The sequence below is a fragment of the Echeneis naucrates genome, chromosome 9 (genome assembly GCF_900963305.1).
Source record: "Echeneis naucrates chromosome 9, fEcheNa1.1, whole genome shotgun sequence".
NCBI classification, from domain to species: domain Eukaryota; kingdom Metazoa; phylum Chordata; class Actinopteri; order Carangiformes; family Echeneidae; genus Echeneis; species Echeneis naucrates.
In genome coordinates, this window is record NC_042519.1 from 24,275,893 (window position 1) to 24,295,985 (window position 20,093).

Genomic DNA, 20,093 nt, shown 5'->3' on the forward strand with positions numbered 1-20,093 from the left:
CGGGGACAATGAAGGAACAGGGTAGCAGAAGCAGACCACCAGGACCTCCAGACCTGATCCAGCTCTGACTCCTAAGAACTGGTCCAGTGACACTAATGAATAGAAGTGATGAGTTTTTAGACACGCCATACGGTTTGTCTGATCCAGGATAGGAATCTGGGTCTACAGCTGTTTGAAGTTTGAGTCCTAACGTGATCCTCTACAGCAGTGGTTCTCAACCTCTAATTCATTTTTGTCCCTGATTGGTCCTAAACCACTCTGTTTTTAAACTCTCACCTACCAGAAATCCACCAGAGTGAGCAGTCTTCTCACTCTGGTAGATTTGTTGAAACTACAGAATCACTGATGACACAGAGATGAAGCTTCAGGCTCCTAATCTGACAAATGTCTGATTTAATGATGTAAGTAGTGAAAGCAGACTGTGTGTGTAGGTGATGTCCATCCTGCTCCATGGAGATGCTGCATTTGCAGGTCAGGGTATCGTCTATGAAACGTTCCACCTGTCTGACCTGCCGTCCTACACCACACATGGCACTGTGCACGTTGTCGTCAACAACCAGGTATCGAACGCACAATCAGACAATCAGATGATCATCTAAGCGATGGAGTTGGGACCCTTCTGTTCCGTCTCCAGATCGGTTTCACCACGGACCCTCGTATGGCTCGGTCGTCTCCCTATCCCACCGATGTGGCTCGAGTGTCAACGCTCCCATCTTCCACGTGAACGCCGACGACCCCGAAGCCGTGATCTACGTCTGCAAAGTGGCAGCTGAGTGGAGAGCCACGTTCCACAAGGACGTGGTGGTCGACCTGGTGAGTGTCCAGATCTGAGAGACCTTCTGCAGAGAACAGTCACACTTACTTTACACCTGTGTGTGTGTGTGCAGGTGTGTTACCGCCGGATGGGCCACAATGAGATGGACGAGCCAATGTTCACTCAGCCGCTCATGTACAAACAGATCAAGAAGCAGAAACCTGTTTGCAGAAATATGCAGAGAAACTGATCACAGAGGGAGCAGTGAGCCGGCAGGAGTACGAGGTGACACACAGACACTGAACATGATGATACTTCTGTAAAAACAAACCTGCTTTTAGTCATGTGATGTAAATAAAAACATCATGTCATATTGATAAAGACGTCAATAAACCTGGCTGTGGAGTCTCCATGGTGATATCTGTCACTCACACTGTCACTCTTAGGAGGAAATCGCCAAGTATGATAAGATCTGCGAGGAGGCATACACTCGCTCCAAAGACAAGAAAATCCTGCACATCAAGCACTGGCTGGACTCCCCGTGGCCCGGTGAGGATCTTCAGCTCAGGAGCCTGATCTGAGGTCCTGCTGGTGGCCTCAGGTCTGGATCAAGGTCTGGTCTGAGGTCGTTGACGTGTTGATCTGTTGTCCTCAGGTTTTTTCACCCTGGACGGACAGCCGAAGTCCATGAGCTGCCCCTCCACCGGTCTGACCGAGGAGAACCTGAACCAAATCGGACAGGTGGCGTCGTCGGTCCCTGTGGAGGATTTCACCATCCATGGAGGTCTGACGCCATCTGACGCCATCTGATGCTGCGTCCCAACGGTTCAGGTCCCTGACAACTGATGTCACCGTTTCAGGTCTGAGCCGTATCCTGAAGGGCCGAGGTGAGATGGTTCGTAACCGGACCGTGGACTGGGCTCTGGGGGAGTACATGGCCTTTGGATCGCTGCTGAAGGAGGGAATCCACATCAGACTGTCGGGACAGGACGTGGAGCGAGGCACCTTCAGGTAAACAGTCAGCCTTCTGAACCGACACACCGTCCAAATCCTGCTGCTGATGCAGTTTGTCTCTTTTAGCCACCGTCACCACGTCCTCCACGACCAGAACGTGGACAAGAGGACCTGTATTCCCATGAACCACCTGTCCCCCGACCAGGCGCCATACACCGTCTGCAACAGCTCGCTGTCCGAGTACGGAGTCCTGGGTCAGTGTCGGGTCCAGGGGATTTCATTTGAACAGGTTTTTGTTGAGTCCATCTCTGTGGATCGGTCACGTCCCTCCTGTGTCTCCAGGCTTCGAGTTGGGTTTTGCGATGGCGAGTCCGAACGCTCTGATCCTGTGGGAAGCTCAGTTCGGAGACTTCCACAACACGGCGCAGTGCATCATAGACCAGTTCATCTGTCCGGGTCAGGCCAAGTGGGTCCGCCAGAACGGCATCGTGCTGCTGCTGCCGCACGGCATGGAGGGCATGGTGAGACCGCACGCACGCACGCACGCACACACTCAGGTGAGCCTCAGGGTCTAATGTTAGCTGGTTTTGTTTTCAGGGTCCAGAACATTCTTCAGCTCGTCCAGAGAGATTCCTTCAGATGTGCAACGACGATCCAGACGTCATGCCAGTAAGACGCGTGCGCACACACACACACACGCGCACACAGTTTATTCAGATCTCCTTCTTGTCTCTCAGAACATCACAGATGACTTTGCAGTTCGTCAGCTGTACGACTGTAACTGGATTGTGTGGTGAATTGCTCTTCTCCTGGAAACTACTTCCATGTTCTCAGACGACAGATTCTACTTCCCTTCAGGAAGCCCGTAAGACAGACAGACAGACACACACACACACACACACACCCCTCTGGTCCTGGTCCGGTCCGATACAGGACACTAACGATCAGTCAATCACAGGAGGAAGTGACGATCAGCTCAGCTGCTGTTTCTGACCCTGATCCATGATCGTCACATGGTCAGGTCTTGATCAGAGTCTGGTTCAGGTTCGGGTCTTGATCCGATCTTTCTTCTACCGTCAGCTCATCATCTTCACTCCCAAGTCTCTGCTGCGTCACCCAGAGGCCAGATCCAGCTTTGACGAAATGATGCCAGGTAACCTTGTCCTGTCTTTTTCGTCCTTGTCGTTGTTGCTGCTGTTGCTGATTGAGGCTGACCTCCCCTGCAGGGACGCACTTCCAGAGGCTGATCCCAGAGGGGGGCTCAGCGGCGGGGCGTCCAGAGGAGGTGAAGAGGCTGATCTTCTGCACTGGGAAGGTTTATTATGAGCTGACCAAAGAGAGGAAGAACAGAGGGATGGACGACAACGTGGCCATCGCTCGCATAGAGCAGGTACTCACAGACACACACAGATACACACAGAGAGACTTACAGGGACAGAGACGCACAAACCTCTCCCTCTCTCTCCTCCCAGTTGTCTCCATTCCCGTTCGACCAGGTGAAGGCGGAGTCAGAGCGTTTTGCCAATGCTGACTTGGTGTGGTGTCAGGAGGAGCACAAGAACCAGGGTTACTATGACTACGTGAAGCCTCGCATCAGGACCACCATCCAGAGAGCCAAGCCTGTCTGGTAACTATCATCGACGTGTCACTGTGACATCACTGAGGAACAGGTGCTCACCTTTACCGGCTTTCGTCTCTGTGTGTCAGGTATGCTGGCAGGGAGCCGGCCGCCGCCCCGGCAACAGGAAACAAGAACACTCACCTGATGGAGCTGCGCCGTTTCCTGGACACGGCCTTTGACCTGGACGCATTCAAAGATCAGCAGTAAACCTGCAGCAGGGAGGAGCCCCCCCCCCCCCCCCCCCCAACTGCATTCAAATCACACACAGATGGCAGCATCAACACACACACAGTCTGAGAGCACCATGTGGTCAGAAGTACACACAGTACACACGTAGTGTATCTATCAATCAGTTTAACACACTTGGCTGTCCACATGGTGAATTGAGGGCAGGGTTCGTTCAGGTGACAAAAATACTGATGAGGATAAAAATATCAAATCCAACGTGCAGCGTTAGCACATGAATTTGGTATTGACTGAATTCTGTTTGTTTTCGGTTTCTAGAGTTTGAATTGCAGCTGGAAAAAATCTAATTTTAAACTCTGAGAGCTGCAGTTCCAGAAGCTTCTGAGTCTGAGCAGCAGGGAAAGTTATTTTATGGAAAAAGAAGACGAACCTTAATGACCCCTTGACCTCTCAACACACACCTTCCTCCGTCCTCACACACACACACAGACACACTCTTCCGGCAGGTCAGCGTTGTTACAGAGCAAACGGTTCAGAACACAGTGACTCTTCCTCCTTTCTTTTCTCATCCTCATCACTTCTCATCCCGACTCCAACACCATCTCCTGTTAGTGCTTTTTGTTTTTCTTCTTGAATGTCTCGTTAGCATCGTTAGCACTCCCTATTGAAAACCAATGGTGCAGGATTGTATCACTACAGCAGATGGAGGTTTTCTTGCCTTTCAGCGGGTGTGATTTCTCGTCAACAAAAGTTTGTAATTAGTCACCATGGCAACGCTTAATTGGCACGCTGAGATTTAATTTACTTGTCTTTTATGTTGAAGGGGTGCTTGGGGAATAAATGGTGGTGTTCATAAACTCGACCAAATACACTGCTGAAGATGATGATTTTACCCCTCGGCTCTCTCTCTCTCTCTCTCTCTCCCTCCCCCCCCCCACCCCCCCGTGCCAAAACTGGACCGGAGCGGCTCATGTTTTTATTGTTTTTGGTGTCGAGCAGCTGAATGAACTCTGTCAGCAGGAAAACAAACGAATGAAACGACAGCAGAAGGTGAATCAGCTGCAGGTGTTCTGGCTCCTGTGAGACAAAGAATGATTTATTTATTTTCATAATAGGGGATGAAATTCTCTTCATTATTTTACTTCATTCAATAAAGAAACTATGTACTGAAAATCTTCTTCTGTCCTGATTGGAGGATTAATCTTCACTGACAACACCAATACTTTCTAACATGTTCCCTTCAGGTGCAATTTGGAATTTCCCAGCTGGATTTAGTTTTAAATTGACCTTCATAGCTTACATAATACAAAAAAGTTATGACTTTTTTATATTAAAGGTCCATAATTTAACTTCTTCAGGCTTTTATTGTGAAGTTTGTGGTTTCAAGAACCAACAGCCTTCTCAGTGTTGTTACCTGGTTTACGATCCGAGACCAGATGGACCTCGAACATCTGATGGGTTTGGTATCGGTAAGGTGAATGAGCAGCAGCTCAAACGTCACAGTGACGCCTGCTGGACATCAGAGGAGCTACAGCTTCCTTCCCTCACTTTCTCTGTGTCCTGTGTCCTAGCTCCCTTTGTTTCATCCCTCCTTAGCAGTGAATGAAACCTCACTGCCACAGGTGTGTGCGCGTGTGCGTCCAGTTGCCATGGTAACAGCGGCTCAGGTCAAGCACATGAAGCTCATGGCGGAATCGGAAAAAAAACCGATCTCTGTGATGTCACGGTGATGTCATCTGACATCCATTCTGTGTTGGTTACCAGGCAGCAGGGCTGCTACGAGGAGAGGATGGCCAGGTGCATTATGGGAAATGTAGGATTCAGGGGTGTTGGAACATCAACCAATAATTGAAATACCGCGATCCATCTGGTTACTGATCTGTAATCTACAGATCTACAGATCTAGATTCAGGTCTAAGTCTGAATCACAGCGAGAGTTTACTGGGACTGCTGGAACCGGTCCGGTCCGGTCTGTGGTGGATTCCCCCTCCTCCTCCTCTCTTCCCTCCTCCTCCTCTCCTCCTCCTCCTCCTCCTCCTCCCCCCCCCCCCCTCCTCCTTCCTCCCCTCCCCCCCCCCCCTCTCCTCCCCCTCCTCCTCCTCCCCCCCCCTCCTCCCTCTCTCTCCTCCTCCTCCTCCTCCCTCCCCCTCCTCCTCTCCCTCCCCCCTCCTTCCTTCCTCCTCCTCCTCTCCTCCTCCTCCCCCCCCCCCCCCCCTCTCCTCTCCTCCCCCCCCCTCTCTGCAGTTCTCCGGTCCGACCTGCTGGTTTCAGTCCGACCGGCAGCAGAGATGCAGAGGATCCACGGAGGAGCGGCGGCGGCGGCTTGTCCTCATTAACCGGAGCTCGGTGGTTCTGGTCCGGTTCGTCCTGGTTCATTCCGGTTCGTCGGAGTGTGGAAGGAGCCGGAGCTGCGGGGGATGGTGTTGTCCCCTGAAGCCGGATAATCAGACGCAGAGGCCGGCAGCAGGGAGAGCTAGCTCCCGGAGCCGGGGCTGCTGGCTGGATCTCGGCCTCCGGAGGATTTCAGCGGGACATTTTCGGGTTTCTGTGCCTTTTAGCGGGCTCTCCGGTGGGGGTGGACTTCAGGTGTGCCCGGTCCTTGATGCCCCGGAGCCCCGGAACAGGGCTCGGACACTGGGGAAGTAGAGGAGGTAGGTGGGCTCCCGGATAAACCGGCTCCGGTGGCCGCCGTCCGGTTATTCCGGTTGTGTGTTTTTCTTCCCGGAGGTTCGGCCGTGGAGCCCCGGAGCGGCTGCCCGGCGGAGAGCCGACGGTTCCCCGACAGAAAGCGACTGTTTGAGCCGGAGGCAGGAGCTATCTGGTGGCTAGCTGTTAGCCTCGGAGCATTCCATTGTCACAGCCCGCTGAGCGAGGCTCCCGGCCGGCTCGGTCCGAGCTGCCGAGGGGGGGGATACCTTCACTAACGGCGGGCTGTTCCCCACATCGGCCCCGTGTCTCCGGTTTATGACCGTTTTTAAATCGCCGTTCTGCCGGTTATTTTGGACCGTTTACACGCGGTCTGGTTAGCATGCTAAGGCTAGGGCTAGCAGCGGAGCTGACCGCAGCAGGAGCAGCCTGATCGGCCGCGGAGCGCAGCCAGCCTGGCCGTTAGCATTTTAGCATTAGCATTAGCCTCCACCGAATCCCAAGATGTCTCCCGTCTCTGTCATTTTGTCGGCGGTTCGGACTCCGGAGGTCCGCGCAGGGGACACCGTGACGTCACGGCCCGGCTCATTCCGTCATTTTTAAACTGATTCAGACACAATGTTATTGCACTGCGCGTGCGTGTGTCTCGTGCACGCGGTTCGGAGGAGGTCGGCGTGAGTTTGAAGGTAAAGACACCGAACCGGCTCACTTCCTGTCACATGACCTGCTGCTCACCATCTAAGGGTTTGTAACTGATTTTAGGTTGGAGGCAACAGAAGAAAGACAAACTGAGACTTCATCGCTGTTCACGCCACACTCATTTACAGCTGAATCTCTGTTAGGCCATCTTCTCCAACTTCAGGCTGGTGATGAAGATGATGGAGCTGATGACATCACATCCAGGAAGTGTGACACTTCAATTGGCCTCACTTTTTGGAGCTCTGCTGTTTGAATATTTTCTCTTCCTGTTTGTGTCATGTGACCGACAGATCAGTACGTCTGGTCCTGGTCAGTTAGGCAGTACCAAGCAGCCTGGTCTGCTGTGTGGCAGCGAGGCGCGAAACTTGAGATGGTTTTATTAACGACATCACATTGAATCAGCAGCTCAGCCTGTCTGAGCGGAGGATCGGTTTCTGAGCTGGTCCAGACTTCATAGACCGGGTCACATGGTCTGAACCAGTCCCTTACAAACCATTTCAGAGGCAAAACTAGTGAATTCTAAGACGATAACTTTGCAAGGCATTGTGGGTTTTTGTTATGAACTGAACATTACATAGTTCTGTTTTTCTGTAAATCTATATTTTCCCAAATAATTCAGTGAAATGAGTTTGCACAGTGAGAGACTGGTTGTCTGTTAAATTGCCTGTGTTGAGGGGCTGATGGGAAATGTAGTCAGTGATTGAGATACGTCATGTGTCTGTCTGTCTGCCTGCAGGAGTCTGTCTCTGTCTGGACCCCAGTGATCCCCGTCCACCATGAACCCTCTGAACCAGATGAAGGCGGGACTGGCCAACAACCCACACAGGTATACACACACACTTCATATCATGCAACAACACACAAAGCATGTGTTGAGTGACATCATGTGACCTTTGACCCTAACCCATCAGCGACGGCTCGTACCCTTATGACCCCTCCAGCTGCAGCAGCCCACCACACCCACAGGATCCCTCTCCGTGGTTACCACCGTCTGGGGCTTGACCAATCCCTCGGCCAGCCAGGTATGAAATTTGTGAGGTTGGTGAAGAGCACAGAGCAGATGTTTGCAGATGTGACGCGTGTTTCTGTTTGTCAGGGTCTGGGTGGAGGGGTGATGGGGCCAGGGGCCAACCCAGGCGGAGGGCCCATGATGCAGGGCCCCGGGGGTCCAAGTATGGCTGGAGGGCCTGGTGGTTACATGGGCCAGCAGGGCTACGGAGAGCCGGGCAAAGGCTACGTGAACCAGGGCATGTACAGCCGGACGCCAGGGGGTTACGCCGGAGGACCGGGGGGGTACACAGGGAGGTGAGTGCTTTGTGTGATCGGATAAAGCTCTGATGATTGATCAGGATTGGTTTTGAACCAGTGTGACTCTGTCTGCCCATGCAGCTACCCGTCAAATCCCGGAGCCTCTAGAGGGTCAGCTGACTTCACACAAGCTGCTGCTGCTGCCGTCGCTGCTGCTGCTGCCACAGCAACCGCCACCGCCACTGCAACCGTAGCTGCCATCCAGGAGAAACAAAACCAGGAGATGAACTATGGACAGGTAAAGAGGGGGTCACTGGGGTCAGACAAATGTAAATCTGAAATCACTGACCCAACAGTGAATGTCAACACGGTCCCATTTCCTGTTTCCTTTCTGGTCTTATGTCAAAGTTCAGTCCCTGAACGTCACACAGGAAGTGTCCATGACTTCGATGTCACTGAGGCTTATGTGATATTTTCCAGATGGGGGGTCCAGCCTATAACAACCAGTTCATGGCTCACTCTGGCCCCCGTGGCCCCCCTGGCATGGCTCCTGGAGGAATGGGCCCTGGACCGGGTCCTACCAGGGGTCCCCCATCAATAGGCCCCATGTATGGACCTGGAGGGGGCCCGCAGAGGGTCCCTCAGCACCCAAACTACGGTCCTGGACCACAGCAGGGCCACCTGAGGCCCCAGCAGGGCCTCAAACGGCCCTACAACTCTGAGGTGAGTTTGATGAGCTGAGGTCCGATGAGGTCCGATGAGTTCTGAGCTCCTTACTCACTCGCTCTCATCCCTCAGTCTTTTCCGGGAATGTCTCAGCAGTACGGTGTCCCTGTTGGTTCCAATGTGAACGTCATGTCCGGTCCTGGTGGCGCCGGGGGCTCAATGGCAGGTTCAGGTGGAGGTGGTCATGCTGGGCCCGGCCCATACTCTGGACCCAACATGCAGTACCACCCAGGTAAGGTGATCTTGAAACGTATGGTAATAACGTGTTAATGTCAGTCGCAGCTTCCTGTTTCAGTCACCAGATTATTTTTCCATCTGTTGATGTTCCCCTGCAGGTCCAGGAGGACCAGGCCCTGCCCCCCAGCGCTCAGGCTCCTCCCCGTCCTATCAGAGCCATAAGATGTCCCTCCCACAGTACCCCCCCTCTGCACCTCCCAACTCTCAGTACTACAAGGTGAGTGCCAATCAGTTCCAGCTGCAGGAGTCATGTGACCTGAATCATGTCTGACACTGTTGTGTGTTTGAGCAGCAGGACCAGTTTAACGGTCAGAGTGGTGGCAGCTTAAACTCTCTGACAACAGGTGGCGGTGGCGTTTACAACTCCTTCAACCAACCATCTGGGGTAAGATCCAGATCAGATCCAGACTTCAGATGCAACAATACTGAGTTTTATGTGTCTCTCTCTCTCTCTCTCTCTCTATCTCTCAGCCTGGTCGAGGGTTGCCAGGTTACCCCTCCTCCCCCGTCCCAGGTAACCCGACCCCTCCCATCACCCCCAGCAGTTCCATGGCTCCGCCCTACATGTCGCCTGGAAACAGCGACATTAAGCCAACGCCCTCTTCCTTCCTGCCTGACATCAAACCCAACATGGCCACCCTGGCCCCGCCCCCTTCTACAGGTAACACACAATCTGATCAGAGAACAAAATAATCAATAATCAATGATATGAACCAGAATAAAACATGATCTGTGACCTCTGTTTTGTTACCTGAGTCATCACAGTCACTTCCTCTTCACAGGTAACCCCAGTGACGACCTGCGGTTGACCTTCCCGGTTCGTGACGGTGTCGTCCTGGAGCCGTTCAGGTTAGAGCACAACCTGGCTGTGAGCAACCACGTCTTCCAGCTGAGGGACTCTGTCTACAAGACGCTCATCATGAGGTGAGGACCAGGTCTTTCTGAGTCAGAGACGGTTGTGAGCACATATTCAGTGTGTGTGTGTGTGTGTGTGTGTCTGTCTCAGACCGGACCTGGAGCTCCAGTTTAAGTGTTACCACCATGAAGACCGTCAGATGAACACTAACTGGCCCGCCTCCGTCCAGGTTCGACCTTTATCATTTTCCTCGCTCCTGTTTTCTTTTTTCTTTTTTTTCTTTCTTCTGAGGTGTCTTGTGTTTGTTTTCATCTGCCCCGCCCCTCCAGGTCAGTGTGAATGCAACTCCTCTCACTATCGAGCGAGGCGACAACAAAACTTCCCATAAGCCCTTGTACCTGAAGCAGGTGTGTCAGCCGGGCAGAAACACCATCCAGATCACTGTGACCGCATGCTGCTGCGTAAGGACACACCACATTACACACACAAACACGCCCGCTGTCACTGTCCTCGGGACTAATGTTAGCCCCGCCCCCCCGCAGTCTCACCTGTTCGTCCTCCAGCTGGTCCATCGTCCATCGGTTCGGTCGGTGCTGCAGGGTCTGATGAAGAAGAGGCTGCTTCCTGCAGAGCACTGCGTTACCAAGAGTGAGCCCCTCACTTCTGACCTCTGACCTTTGACCTCATCCAGAACTGTGCTAATCTCAGCTCTTATTGTCAGTCAAAAGGAACTTCAGCAGCGGTTCGATCCCTGGGACCCCTGGGTTAAACGGAGAGGATGGCGTGGAGCAGACCGCCATCAGAGTGTCATTAAAATGTCCCATCACTTTCCGCCGCATCCAGCTACCCGCCAGAGGTCACGACTGCAGACACATACAGGTCAGAGGTCACCAGCCAATCTATGATGGAATCTGGGCTGCATGTGGGTGAAAAGTCATCTGCCCCACACACATGCTGACATCCTGGTCGCCATGGAGACCTCAGCAGTCACTCCTGTCATTGTGTTTCCGTGACAAAAGTGTTTGTATGTCCACAGTGTTTTGACCTGGAGTCGTACCTGCAGCTCAACTGTGAGAGAGGAACCTGGAGATGCCCTGTGTGCAAGTATGCAACAAACACACAAACACACACTGTGAAGAAGAAGCCTAATAGCCCCTGTGTTAACCTGTGTGTGTGTGTGTGTGTGCGCACAGTAAAACAGCTCTGTTGGAAGGCCTGGAGGTGGATCAGTACATGCTGGGAATCCTCATCTATGTTCAAAAGTAAGAAACTTTATTTCAGTGGTTGTTGTCCCGGTCCTGTTTGTATCTGACTTAAATGAACCCCCCAGCTCAGAGTACGAGGAGATCACCATCGATCCGGTCTGCAGCTGGAAGCCGGTCCCAGTGAAGCCGGACCTGCATGTGAAGGAGGAGTCCGACGGGCCCGTGCTGAAACGCTGCAGAACTCTCAGCCCGAGTCACATGGTCCTGCCCAGTGTCATGGAGATGATAGCGTCACTTGGCCCCGCCCCCTCCTCTTCCTCCTCAGCGGCCCCCTCCTCTTCATCCTCCCCGATGCCCTACCCCTCCATGCCTGCAGGGGGGAGCAGCAACAGCAGTAACACACCTGACTACCCCGGACCAGGTATGGAGGGGGAGGGGCTTTTTCTGTCCCTCAGGTTGGTGGCTGATCGATAATCGATGTATTGATCTCTCCGTCAGCTCCGTCCTATCCAGCTCAGTCCGGCAGCTTCTCTGACTTCACCAGTCCTGGGACTGCGGGGGTGGGGGGGGACTTCTCCTCCCCGGCCCCCCCCCTCTGTCTTACCAGTCTGAGCTCTCCAGTGCCCTCCTCACGCCTGACAAACCCCCCCCTCACCCGCTGGCTGGACAGGTACAGTGCCTCATCTTCATCATCGTCAAACTGGGTTGGAGCCAGTTGAGATTCTCTCCTTTCCTTCTGATGATCTCCTCCATCCTTCTCCTTTAATTCTTCCTTTGTCTCCCTCTCTTCCTTCCTTCGTCCCTTGTCCCTCCTCTCCTCCCCCACTCAGATGCCGGTCTCGGGGCATTTGGACTCAACTTCCCATGGTGCTCCTCTCTCCCAGCAGCAGTCACAGGGTCTCCATGGCAACTCCCAACTGGGGGGCAGCAACCAGATGATGCAGCGTAGCAACCAGAATCCCCGTCTCCAAGGCGACGGCTCCTTTGGGCTTGGGGGGTCTGCAGATGTTCCAGAACCTTCTCTGGATGTAAGTGGCGCTTCAGATCAGCTGCTGTTTTTCATTTTGTTGTCTGTCGGACGCTAACGGCCGGAACATGTCTGTCGCTGCAGCTACTTCCTGAGCTCACCAACCCGGACGAGTTGCTGTCTTACCTCGGACCTCCAGACCTCCCGAGCAACAACAACGATGACCTGCTGTCCCTGTTTGAGAACAACTGAACACACACACCTGGTGAATTCAAACCAACTTTAATGTAAAATACAAACTCTCTTCTCTCCCTGTCCTCCATCATGAGTGTCGGTCCTGTCGACCACCACTGTCAGGATGGACCAATCAGAGGGAATGGAACAAAACAAAAAAAAACTTTTAAATATGAAGCCTCTTTGATGTGTGACTATGAACTTTATTTTATTGTTTTGTTTGGTTTTTTTTTTATTATTCTCTGAAACTGTATTTTGATGCTTCATCCTTCATTCCCAGTCGGAGTCGATGGCTCCACCGCTCAACATATTTGAAGTGAGTGTTTTTATCGCAGATCATCATCTTCACTGATCCAGCTCCTTCAGGACAGGTTCAGTTCGTTCCATCACGACGGTCCTTTAAAACCGGGAGCTTTCTGGTCCAGTTTAGCATCAATAGCTGAAGATGATCTTTTTCTGTTGGTCACCTCAGACACAGAAGGCAGTGCGACAGAAACAGATGCACCTTTTAAACATGTTTAAGTGTCTTTGTGGAAGAATTTGATCTGAACTGTTGCTCCTCTGTTCAGTGTCACTTCACGTGGGTTCAGGTTCACGTGATCTTCACTGCAGCTCCACGTGAACATTTACCCAAACATCCGTGTGTTCAGTACTGACAGGACGTGAACAGCTGTAATTTTTCCTTTCTCATTAAAGCGACAGAAACAGAGAGACTCTGGCTTTTATAACATTCACAGTCCAACAGAAGTGTTTTTATGCTTCTCAGCTGGTAGGTATTTTACTGAGAGCTCCAACAGAAGTTCTGCAGATGTGGACGTCTTCAGACTGAGCTGTACCTGCCAGCGTCGGCACCCGTGGATCAGTGTAAAGTCGACTGTCACAAGCTGAAGTGAAACATGAAGATAAAACCGACCTCACGCTGACGTCACGTTGATCCAAGCTCCTCCTCCTTAGAAGAGTTTAAACTCCACCCACACTGAGGGGAAGCCAACAGGAGGAGGTGTGACCTCACAGGAATCACTTTTTGGGTCATGGCCTGGAAACGGAGCCTCAGCTTGTATATGTGATAATAAAGAAGAGTTCACCTTCATCCTCCTCATCATTATTCTGTATGTCGTAAAGTGACTAGAGTCCAGACAGTTGTGGTGTCTCCATGTCCCAGTGAGTCCAGAATCTTCTGGACCAGATGAACCTTTACATGATCACTCTGTATGATTCAATAATGATGCTAATAACGATAATAACCTTTGTAATTTAATAAACACACACTGGAAAGACAGACAGACGGCGTCGGTGATGCTTTAATCACTCTGTTCATCAGAAAAACATTATTTCACCCCTGAAAAGAACCGGAGAGGAAAATAATACGAATGAACTGTCAGTGTAGAAGGCACAGCGATCACTTCATTACGTCCACCTGTAATGTTGATGAATGAACAGAGCTGAGCGGTATCCATGGTAACCAGGTAACAAACAGGTAAACCTGGTTTATGGAGATGCCATTCAGTTTTTGTTGTAAACTAAAAATGAATAAATTGTTTGTCGTCACATCTTCAGTTTGTTATTCCTGAGATGTTAGAGTCTTCATGATGCCAGCAGGCAACACCTCCTCTGTCTGAGCATCAAAGGCTGTCAAAGGTCACTGTGGTCTACCCGCCTCCACCAACATCAAACACTTCACTTCCTGTGCTGGCGTCATCCGTTCTGTCCCCAGCCTGAAAGAACTGAAAGAAAATGGCTCCGCCCCTGACTCACCTGTACCATCAATCATCAACAGAAAGTAGAGCCGTCCTCTTTCTGGTCACACTGCAAGCTTTTTGTCCTAAAACCTCACTGACTACAACTTTGAGTTGTTTCAACAGTTGCCATTTTTAAAAATATTTTCCTGTTCAAGTTTTCCATCTCTCCTTTGAAGGGTCAAAGGTCACAGCTGTGTCCCCGGAAGTGCCCCTTAGTATTTTAAAGACTAAACTTTTTTTTATTTGTGTGCAGAACAGGATGGACCGCGCCCTGACCGCGTGACCGTGCACACGCTCCTCAGTCAGCCGGCGGGGACGCGCTCTGACTGCGGGCCTGGCTGTTCACGCGCTGCGCCTGCCGCGCGTACTGGATGTCCGGGCTGTCAATCACCCGTAGCGCACTGGACTGGACGTTACTGAGCGCGAGCTCTATGGACCTGCTGATTCGCCACAGCCAACGCCGATCAAATTCTCCCGAGTCATTGATTGGCTCAGTGCGGTTTAACCCCGCCCAACGGGGACTTATATAAAAGCCATCCACAGCCCCCCGTCTTTTTCCCTTCCTCGCGGCCGTCGGTGTTGTTCTCCAGTCGACCCGCTCCACTTCCGTCTGCAGACATGGCCAACCCCAAAGTCTTCTTCGACATCGACGCCGGCAACGAGCCCATCGGCCGGGTGGTGATGGAGGTAAGCCCGGACGGCCGGCGGCCCGGACTCCAGCGGCGGCGGAAGGATGCTGTTTACGGTACTCTTATTTTCGCTCGCGGGATGCGTGCACGTGTTTGCGGCGTCCATCTAGCGCGGCTCCGCGTGCTAACATGACCTCAGACCTCCGGTGGCTTCGTGTTCGGTCTCACCGGAAGACGGAGCCCTTATGGCCGCGGCCTCTGCTGCAGCCCGGCCCCCTCCCTGGTCAGAGTCCGGCGGTGTGGGCTTCCGGCCCCCGGGCACCGTGCAGCTCCGGTGTTAGCCGCAGCTAACTGCGCCGGTTCACGTGTTGGGGGGGGGGGGGGGTTCTGGAAAGTTCCACGGCGGGGGAGGGGGAGGGGGAGGGAAAATGCGGATGTCGGCGCCTCCGGCAGGGCCGGGGCTCCGGAGGCCTTTGTGCTCTGGGATGTTACATAAGAGCCGGCGGGCCGCCATCGGTGAGCCGGACCACCGACAGTCCGGCAGCCATTTTGTTGTCGCTGTGACTCGAGGGGCTTTCCCGCGCGCCGTCAGGGAACTCCGAGCCGCGTGTGACGCTCGCGGTCTTTGTCTGTATTTGGCGCCCCGAGGCTGCTCCATCAACAGGAAGCGCCGTAAACAGACACACCGAGGCCCACCGGGAGGGACCGGCAGACATTTTGTTTCAGTGTGGGGGGGCTGATCTGGATTCAGCTGTCGCTGCAGCCCCCCCCCCACAGCAGGTCTTCGGTCTGCTGCAGTGCTGCAGCCTGTCTGTCACCCGTTAAACGGCCCAGGCCTCCAGCCAAAGGTTTCTTCATTTCCCTGTTAATGCTCAGCCCGAGCCGCTATCAGCCCTATCTGTCTGGAAACGAAGCACTGATTTCACACCCTGTTTGTCCAGAACAGTTAACTGACTCACTTGCCTCCCCTCCCCCTCTTATGCAGCTCCGCAGTGACGTTGTGCCCAAGACTGCTGAGAACTTCCGCGCCCTCTGCACCGGCGAGAAGGGCTTCGGCTACAAGGGCTGCACCTTCCACCGTATCATCCCTGGCTTCATGTGCCAGGTGAGGCAAAAACAGGACTTTAGTGAGATGACGCATTTCAGCCACAATGGCAGCAAAAACAAGTTCATTTTCCTTCAAGCAGCTTTCACTCTGAACTGAACATGAAGTTGAACTTAGATGAAGAGCTTCTTGTTTTGTCATTAGTCCTAAAACATGGTGAAAATCCTGTTTCTGATGTTTGTATTTGGGTGCTTTTTGTCTGAGCAGTGTGAATATTGAATGTAAAAATGACTGATTAAATGTGTGGTGTTGGACATGCAGGGCGGTGACTTCACCAACCACAATGGAACTGGTGGAAAGTCCATCTACGGCAACAAGTTTGCTGACGAGAACTTCTCCCTGAAGCACACTGGCGTTGGAATCTTGTCCATGGCCAACGCTGGGCCAAACACCAACGGATCCCAGTTCTTCATATGTACAGAAAAGACAGCATGGTGAGCAACGCACGCAACACAAACCTGTACCTGGTTGGCTGTGGTCTTTACTCAGACCCCCAGCTGAAATGCAGTCATGGACCGGGACAGGTCCATGACTGGCCTTGTTCAGTGACTCCATTGACCCTCTGTGTCCACAGGCTGGACGGGAAGCACGTTGTGTTTGGGAATGTGGTTGAAGGTTTGGACGTAGTCAAGAAGATGGAGACCTTCGGCTGTGCATCCGGCAAAACAACCAAGAAGGTCGCCATCGCCAACTGTGGGCAGCTCTGAGCTGCAGCACTTAACCCTTCCTGCTTGCCCTGTAGCCACACCCCCTTCAGGCCACCACCCCCACCCATCACCGTTCAACATTCCTATTGATGGAGTCAACCGCCCCCCCCCCCCCCCACCCACCTTTTTTTTTTTTTTTTTTTTATTCTGTTCTTGTTGAAATCATGTTGCTGCATTTGTGACTTTGAAAGTTTCTTTTGCATTAACGTTTTTTTCCACAAAGTCCCAACAGTTTTTTGTTAAGTCAAAAAAAATAAGAAAATAAAACAAAAGATGCCTTGACAAGTGAAAAGTGTCAGCTTTTTGTTTGGAGAGTTTTCCAGTAAAAATTGAACTGGTGTGACTCAGCAAAAACAAACTCCTTCCTTCGCTGATCTGAGAAGTGAGGTGGCTGAACTGGGTCATTCTAATTCTCTATTCAGACTCCGCCCAGTTTGGTCTCAACAGGTCGAACAGCAGAACCCATTTACTGACCCCCAACTGTCACAAGTCTGCAGTGAAACTTGTCCATCAGAGGACGCAGTCTTGGCTCTGCTGATTGGCCACAGCTGTCCAAGAAATTTTGTGCAAAGTTGAGGCGGGTTCTTAAGATGGAGGCACTGGGGACAATAAATGTCACAACAAAAGTACTTCCTGCAGTAATGGTGAGATGGTGGTGTTTTGTTTTTAATATAGGAAGCAGCAGAGATGACGGTAAATGCAGCTGAGATGTGATGGAGACAAATTCACATTTGAAGGAGAAGAACTTTATTTGTGTTGAGTTTGAGAAAGGTGGACACTTTCTTGTCAGAAGACAATAAATAAATTGGACCTGGACAGAACTCAGAACAAGTCAGAAAAATGCTCAGATTTTATTAGACGGCTCTACCTTTATTTTTGTGAAAATGTCTAACTTCTATTGGAGGAGCCCCGTGATCTCATGTGATCGACATGGAGAGAAGTTCATTTCTCAGATGTGGCAGGCTGAAACCTGGTCCATGAGAAGATCCACTTTTGAGTTTCAAACAGCTAAAAGAAGCAGCTACAAATTGACTGGCGATTTAAATTAGAGTCTGATGAAGCTGTCAACAGCTCCTCTCTGCCGTCCTCCTCTTCTTCCCAGAATGCCTTGTTTTCCTTTGGCCCGGTCTCGGACGGGGCAGACACACCCCCTGGCCTTTGTTCTTGCCCAGCTCCGCCCTGTTGATTGCGGTGCAGGACAGTCCCACGTCACAGTCGCAGCGGCCCAGGTTCCTCCTAAGCTTGGTGGAGCCTCGCAGCAGACAGGCCTCCCCCTCCACCGGGATCCTCTGACACCGTTTCCCGGTCAGGTACCGGACGCAGCACAAACCGGCCGCACAGTCGCCGGACCGGACGCAGCTTGACATCTCTGGAGCTGAACAACACAAATCCAGAGTTCAACACAACTCCTGAAATTGCATCCTGCAGGCCTGGATCTGACCTTCAGGACTCACCTTTGGTCCTGTTGAAGCTGTCGGTGTCTCTCTCTGTGTCTCCCTGTTGGTCCACCTGTCTGTCCCGAGCAGTCTGTCTTCTCTGAGCTCTGTTACTGCATCGTCCCCTCTGAGGGACACATCAGCACGAACGGTTCAGACCTTCCTGATCCTTCAGAAACCACGACTGTCTCTGAAGATTCACTCTACTGTCTGTTTCATAAAACCCAGAACTCTCATGGAACCGTGAAATTCTGTCTGCCCTTTAAATGATTATTATTTGGCAAATGATATCTGATTCCATCACATCTGACTTCTTTGTACAACCACTGTCGCCCCCTGATGGTCAGTAGAGAGAATGAAGCTGGAGGTCGACAGACTGTGACCTCACAGGCATTTGGACAAAATGTCAGCTGACCTGAAACCTGTTTAGACCGAAGATGATGATGATGATGAGAAGGATCATCATCATCATCATCATTGTGTACTTGCACTTCCTGTAATGTGGAACATAAAACCTGTCCAGCTGTCTGCCCCGTCTGGTTTTCACACTCTGAGACTAAGGTCACAAAGCTTTCCACGGTAACAGCCTCTCTGTTCAGAGTCCACATGTCACCTGGTTGTCATGGAAACACAGAGCACTCGTGTGTAACAGTGAGTGTGTGTGTCTGACCTCTGGTGTGTAACAGTCCGGGGCAGAACACGGAGCGGCTGGTCGACGACGGGAGTTGAAGTTTGTCTCGGTCTGATGTCGAGTTGCCTCCTCCACCTGGTCACCATGGGAACCATCCTGTTGGACAGGTGAGAACTGGTATCATTATCGTCAACTGTTAACCTCACAGGAGGAGTCTCCTCCGTCAGCTGCTCTCTGATGGTTAAACAGAATCAGCCCGACTCTCTGACTCCTTCTGTGTGTTTATCTGCCCATCATCATCCTCCATCTTTGATGGTGACGTCTGTAGTCTCTACATCAGATGCTCCCACTGGCTCCAGTGGGTGATGTCACAGCCAATCAGAGAGTCTCTGGATCAGTCCTGTACGTTTGTTAGTTTATTGTGTTGACAGAATAAAGACAATCAGATATTTGGAGCTGATTTTTCATCATTAATGAGCAGAACTCCTGATCAGATAAAGATAGATGAGAGGAACTTTTCTGTGGAGAAGAAGGAAACATTCAGAGTTTAGTTAGTTCTGGCTTTCTGTCTGAACTGATCAGACAGAGTCAGCTGAGTTTGTATTTGTGGAGACTGAACAGCCTGAATGTGTCTGTCAGTCGGTTCAATCGAAGGTTGTATCCTGGACTGAAACGCTTGCTATAATAATCTGTCAGCTGTGACTGAAGCCTCTCTGAAGTGATCCAGAGTCTTACCAGCTGCTCGGAGCTCTGTGCCACCGTCTCTTTGGACGACCGGATGGTGTTTGAGTCCAGAGCCAGACCGTAGACCAGAGACACACACAGAACACTGCGCCACATCCACATCCTGGACTTCAAGGATCCTGCTGTCAGTGAAACCTCTTTAAAATCCTTCAGGTTAGATCTTCTGCAGCTGTTGGAGAAGATAAAGCTCAGTTCTTCTCTTGACTGCTGTCTTCAGGTGCGTTTGTTTTTATACCCCTCCTCTCCCCTCTGATCCGGCCTCTCTCAGCCGCCTGTTCCTCTGAAGTTTTGAGGGTGCGTTTGAAGCTCGACCGCATCAGTCGGTGGAGACAGCGCCGCCTTCTCTTCCTTCCTGGAAGCCCCGCGGCCTCAGGTGAGGCAGGGCGTTTGATACCTGACACCGCAGAGACCACAGAGAGATTAAAACCCACCTGGAGACACAAGACAGGTAGAGCTGTCTGAGGAGCTTGTGTGTGTGTGAGGGAGGGGGGGTTCTTCATGTGGGTCTGAGCTGAGGGGATAAAGACTCATTAGAGCCTGGAGCTGTTTGTCAGCCGGCGGAATGTGCGGCAGTTTACGGGTGATTAAAGCTGATTAACAACAGAAGTGAGTCCTCTTCAGAGAGTATGTGTGTTTACAGGTGCGTTTGTTTTAACAGACAGGCGTCTCAGCCAATCCACAGCGGAGAAGGCAGGACTTTATGGCCCAGATGTCCAGCTCCTCCTTCTGGTCCCAGACCCTGAACTGGATCCTTTCAGATCCAAGACTA

General features: G+C 51.9%; 3 protein-coding genes and 1 pseudogene across 3 annotated transcripts; 3 read left to right on the forward strand and 1 right to left on the reverse strand.

The window, feature by feature from the left end:
• Nucleotides 1–251: 251 nt before the first annotated feature.
• LOC115048297 (2-oxoglutarate dehydrogenase, mitochondrial-like) lies at nt 252–4,311 on the forward strand (annotated as a pseudogene).
• Nucleotides 4,312–5,769: 1,458 nt separating this feature from the next.
• On the forward strand, nt 5,770–12,527 carry LOC115048288 (zinc finger MIZ domain-containing protein 2-like). Its single transcript, XM_029509640.1, is given in 24 exon segments — nt 5,770–6,166; nt 7,597–7,686; nt 7,772–7,800; nt 7,803–7,882; nt 7,957–8,165; nt 8,250–8,406; nt 8,589–8,831; nt 8,907–8,946; nt 9,007–9,066; nt 9,185–9,288; nt 9,361–9,456; nt 9,543–9,732; nt 9,854–9,995; nt 10,078–10,156; nt 10,257–10,388; nt 10,470–10,575; nt 10,649–10,806; nt 10,964–11,031; nt 11,121–11,189; nt 11,258–11,523; nt 11,631–11,710; nt 11,713–11,802; nt 11,963–12,160; nt 12,244–12,527. Coding segments are annotated over 23 exon segments (2,754 nt in total). The 5' UTR covers nt 5,770–6,166; nt 7,597–7,636; the 3' UTR covers nt 12,352–12,527.
• Nucleotides 12,528–14,602: 2,075 nt separating this feature from the next.
• On the forward strand, nt 14,603–16,805 carry LOC115048318 (peptidyl-prolyl cis-trans isomerase-like). Its single transcript, XM_029509695.1, has 4 exons — nt 14,603–14,759; nt 15,687–15,806; nt 16,068–16,240; nt 16,381–16,805. The coding sequence occupies exons 1-4, from the start codon at nt 14,691–14,693 to the stop codon at nt 16,511–16,513; spliced, it is 495 nt and encodes a 164-aa protein (XP_029365555.1). The 5' UTR covers nt 14,603–14,690; the 3' UTR covers nt 16,514–16,805.
• Nucleotides 16,806–17,243: 438 nt separating this feature from the next.
• LOC115048316 (uncharacterized) lies at nt 17,244–19,510 on the reverse strand. The gene is made up of 4 exons (XM_029509693.1): nt 19,316–19,510; nt 18,620–18,736; nt 17,968–18,076; nt 17,244–17,888 (listed from the first exon to the last, which is right to left on the reverse strand). The coding sequence occupies exons 1-4, from the start codon at nt 19,424–19,426 to the stop codon at nt 17,578–17,580; spliced, it is 648 nt and encodes a 215-aa protein (XP_029365553.1). The 5' UTR covers nt 19,427–19,510; the 3' UTR covers nt 17,244–17,577.
• Between the last annotated feature and the right edge of the window lie 583 nt (nt 19,511–20,093).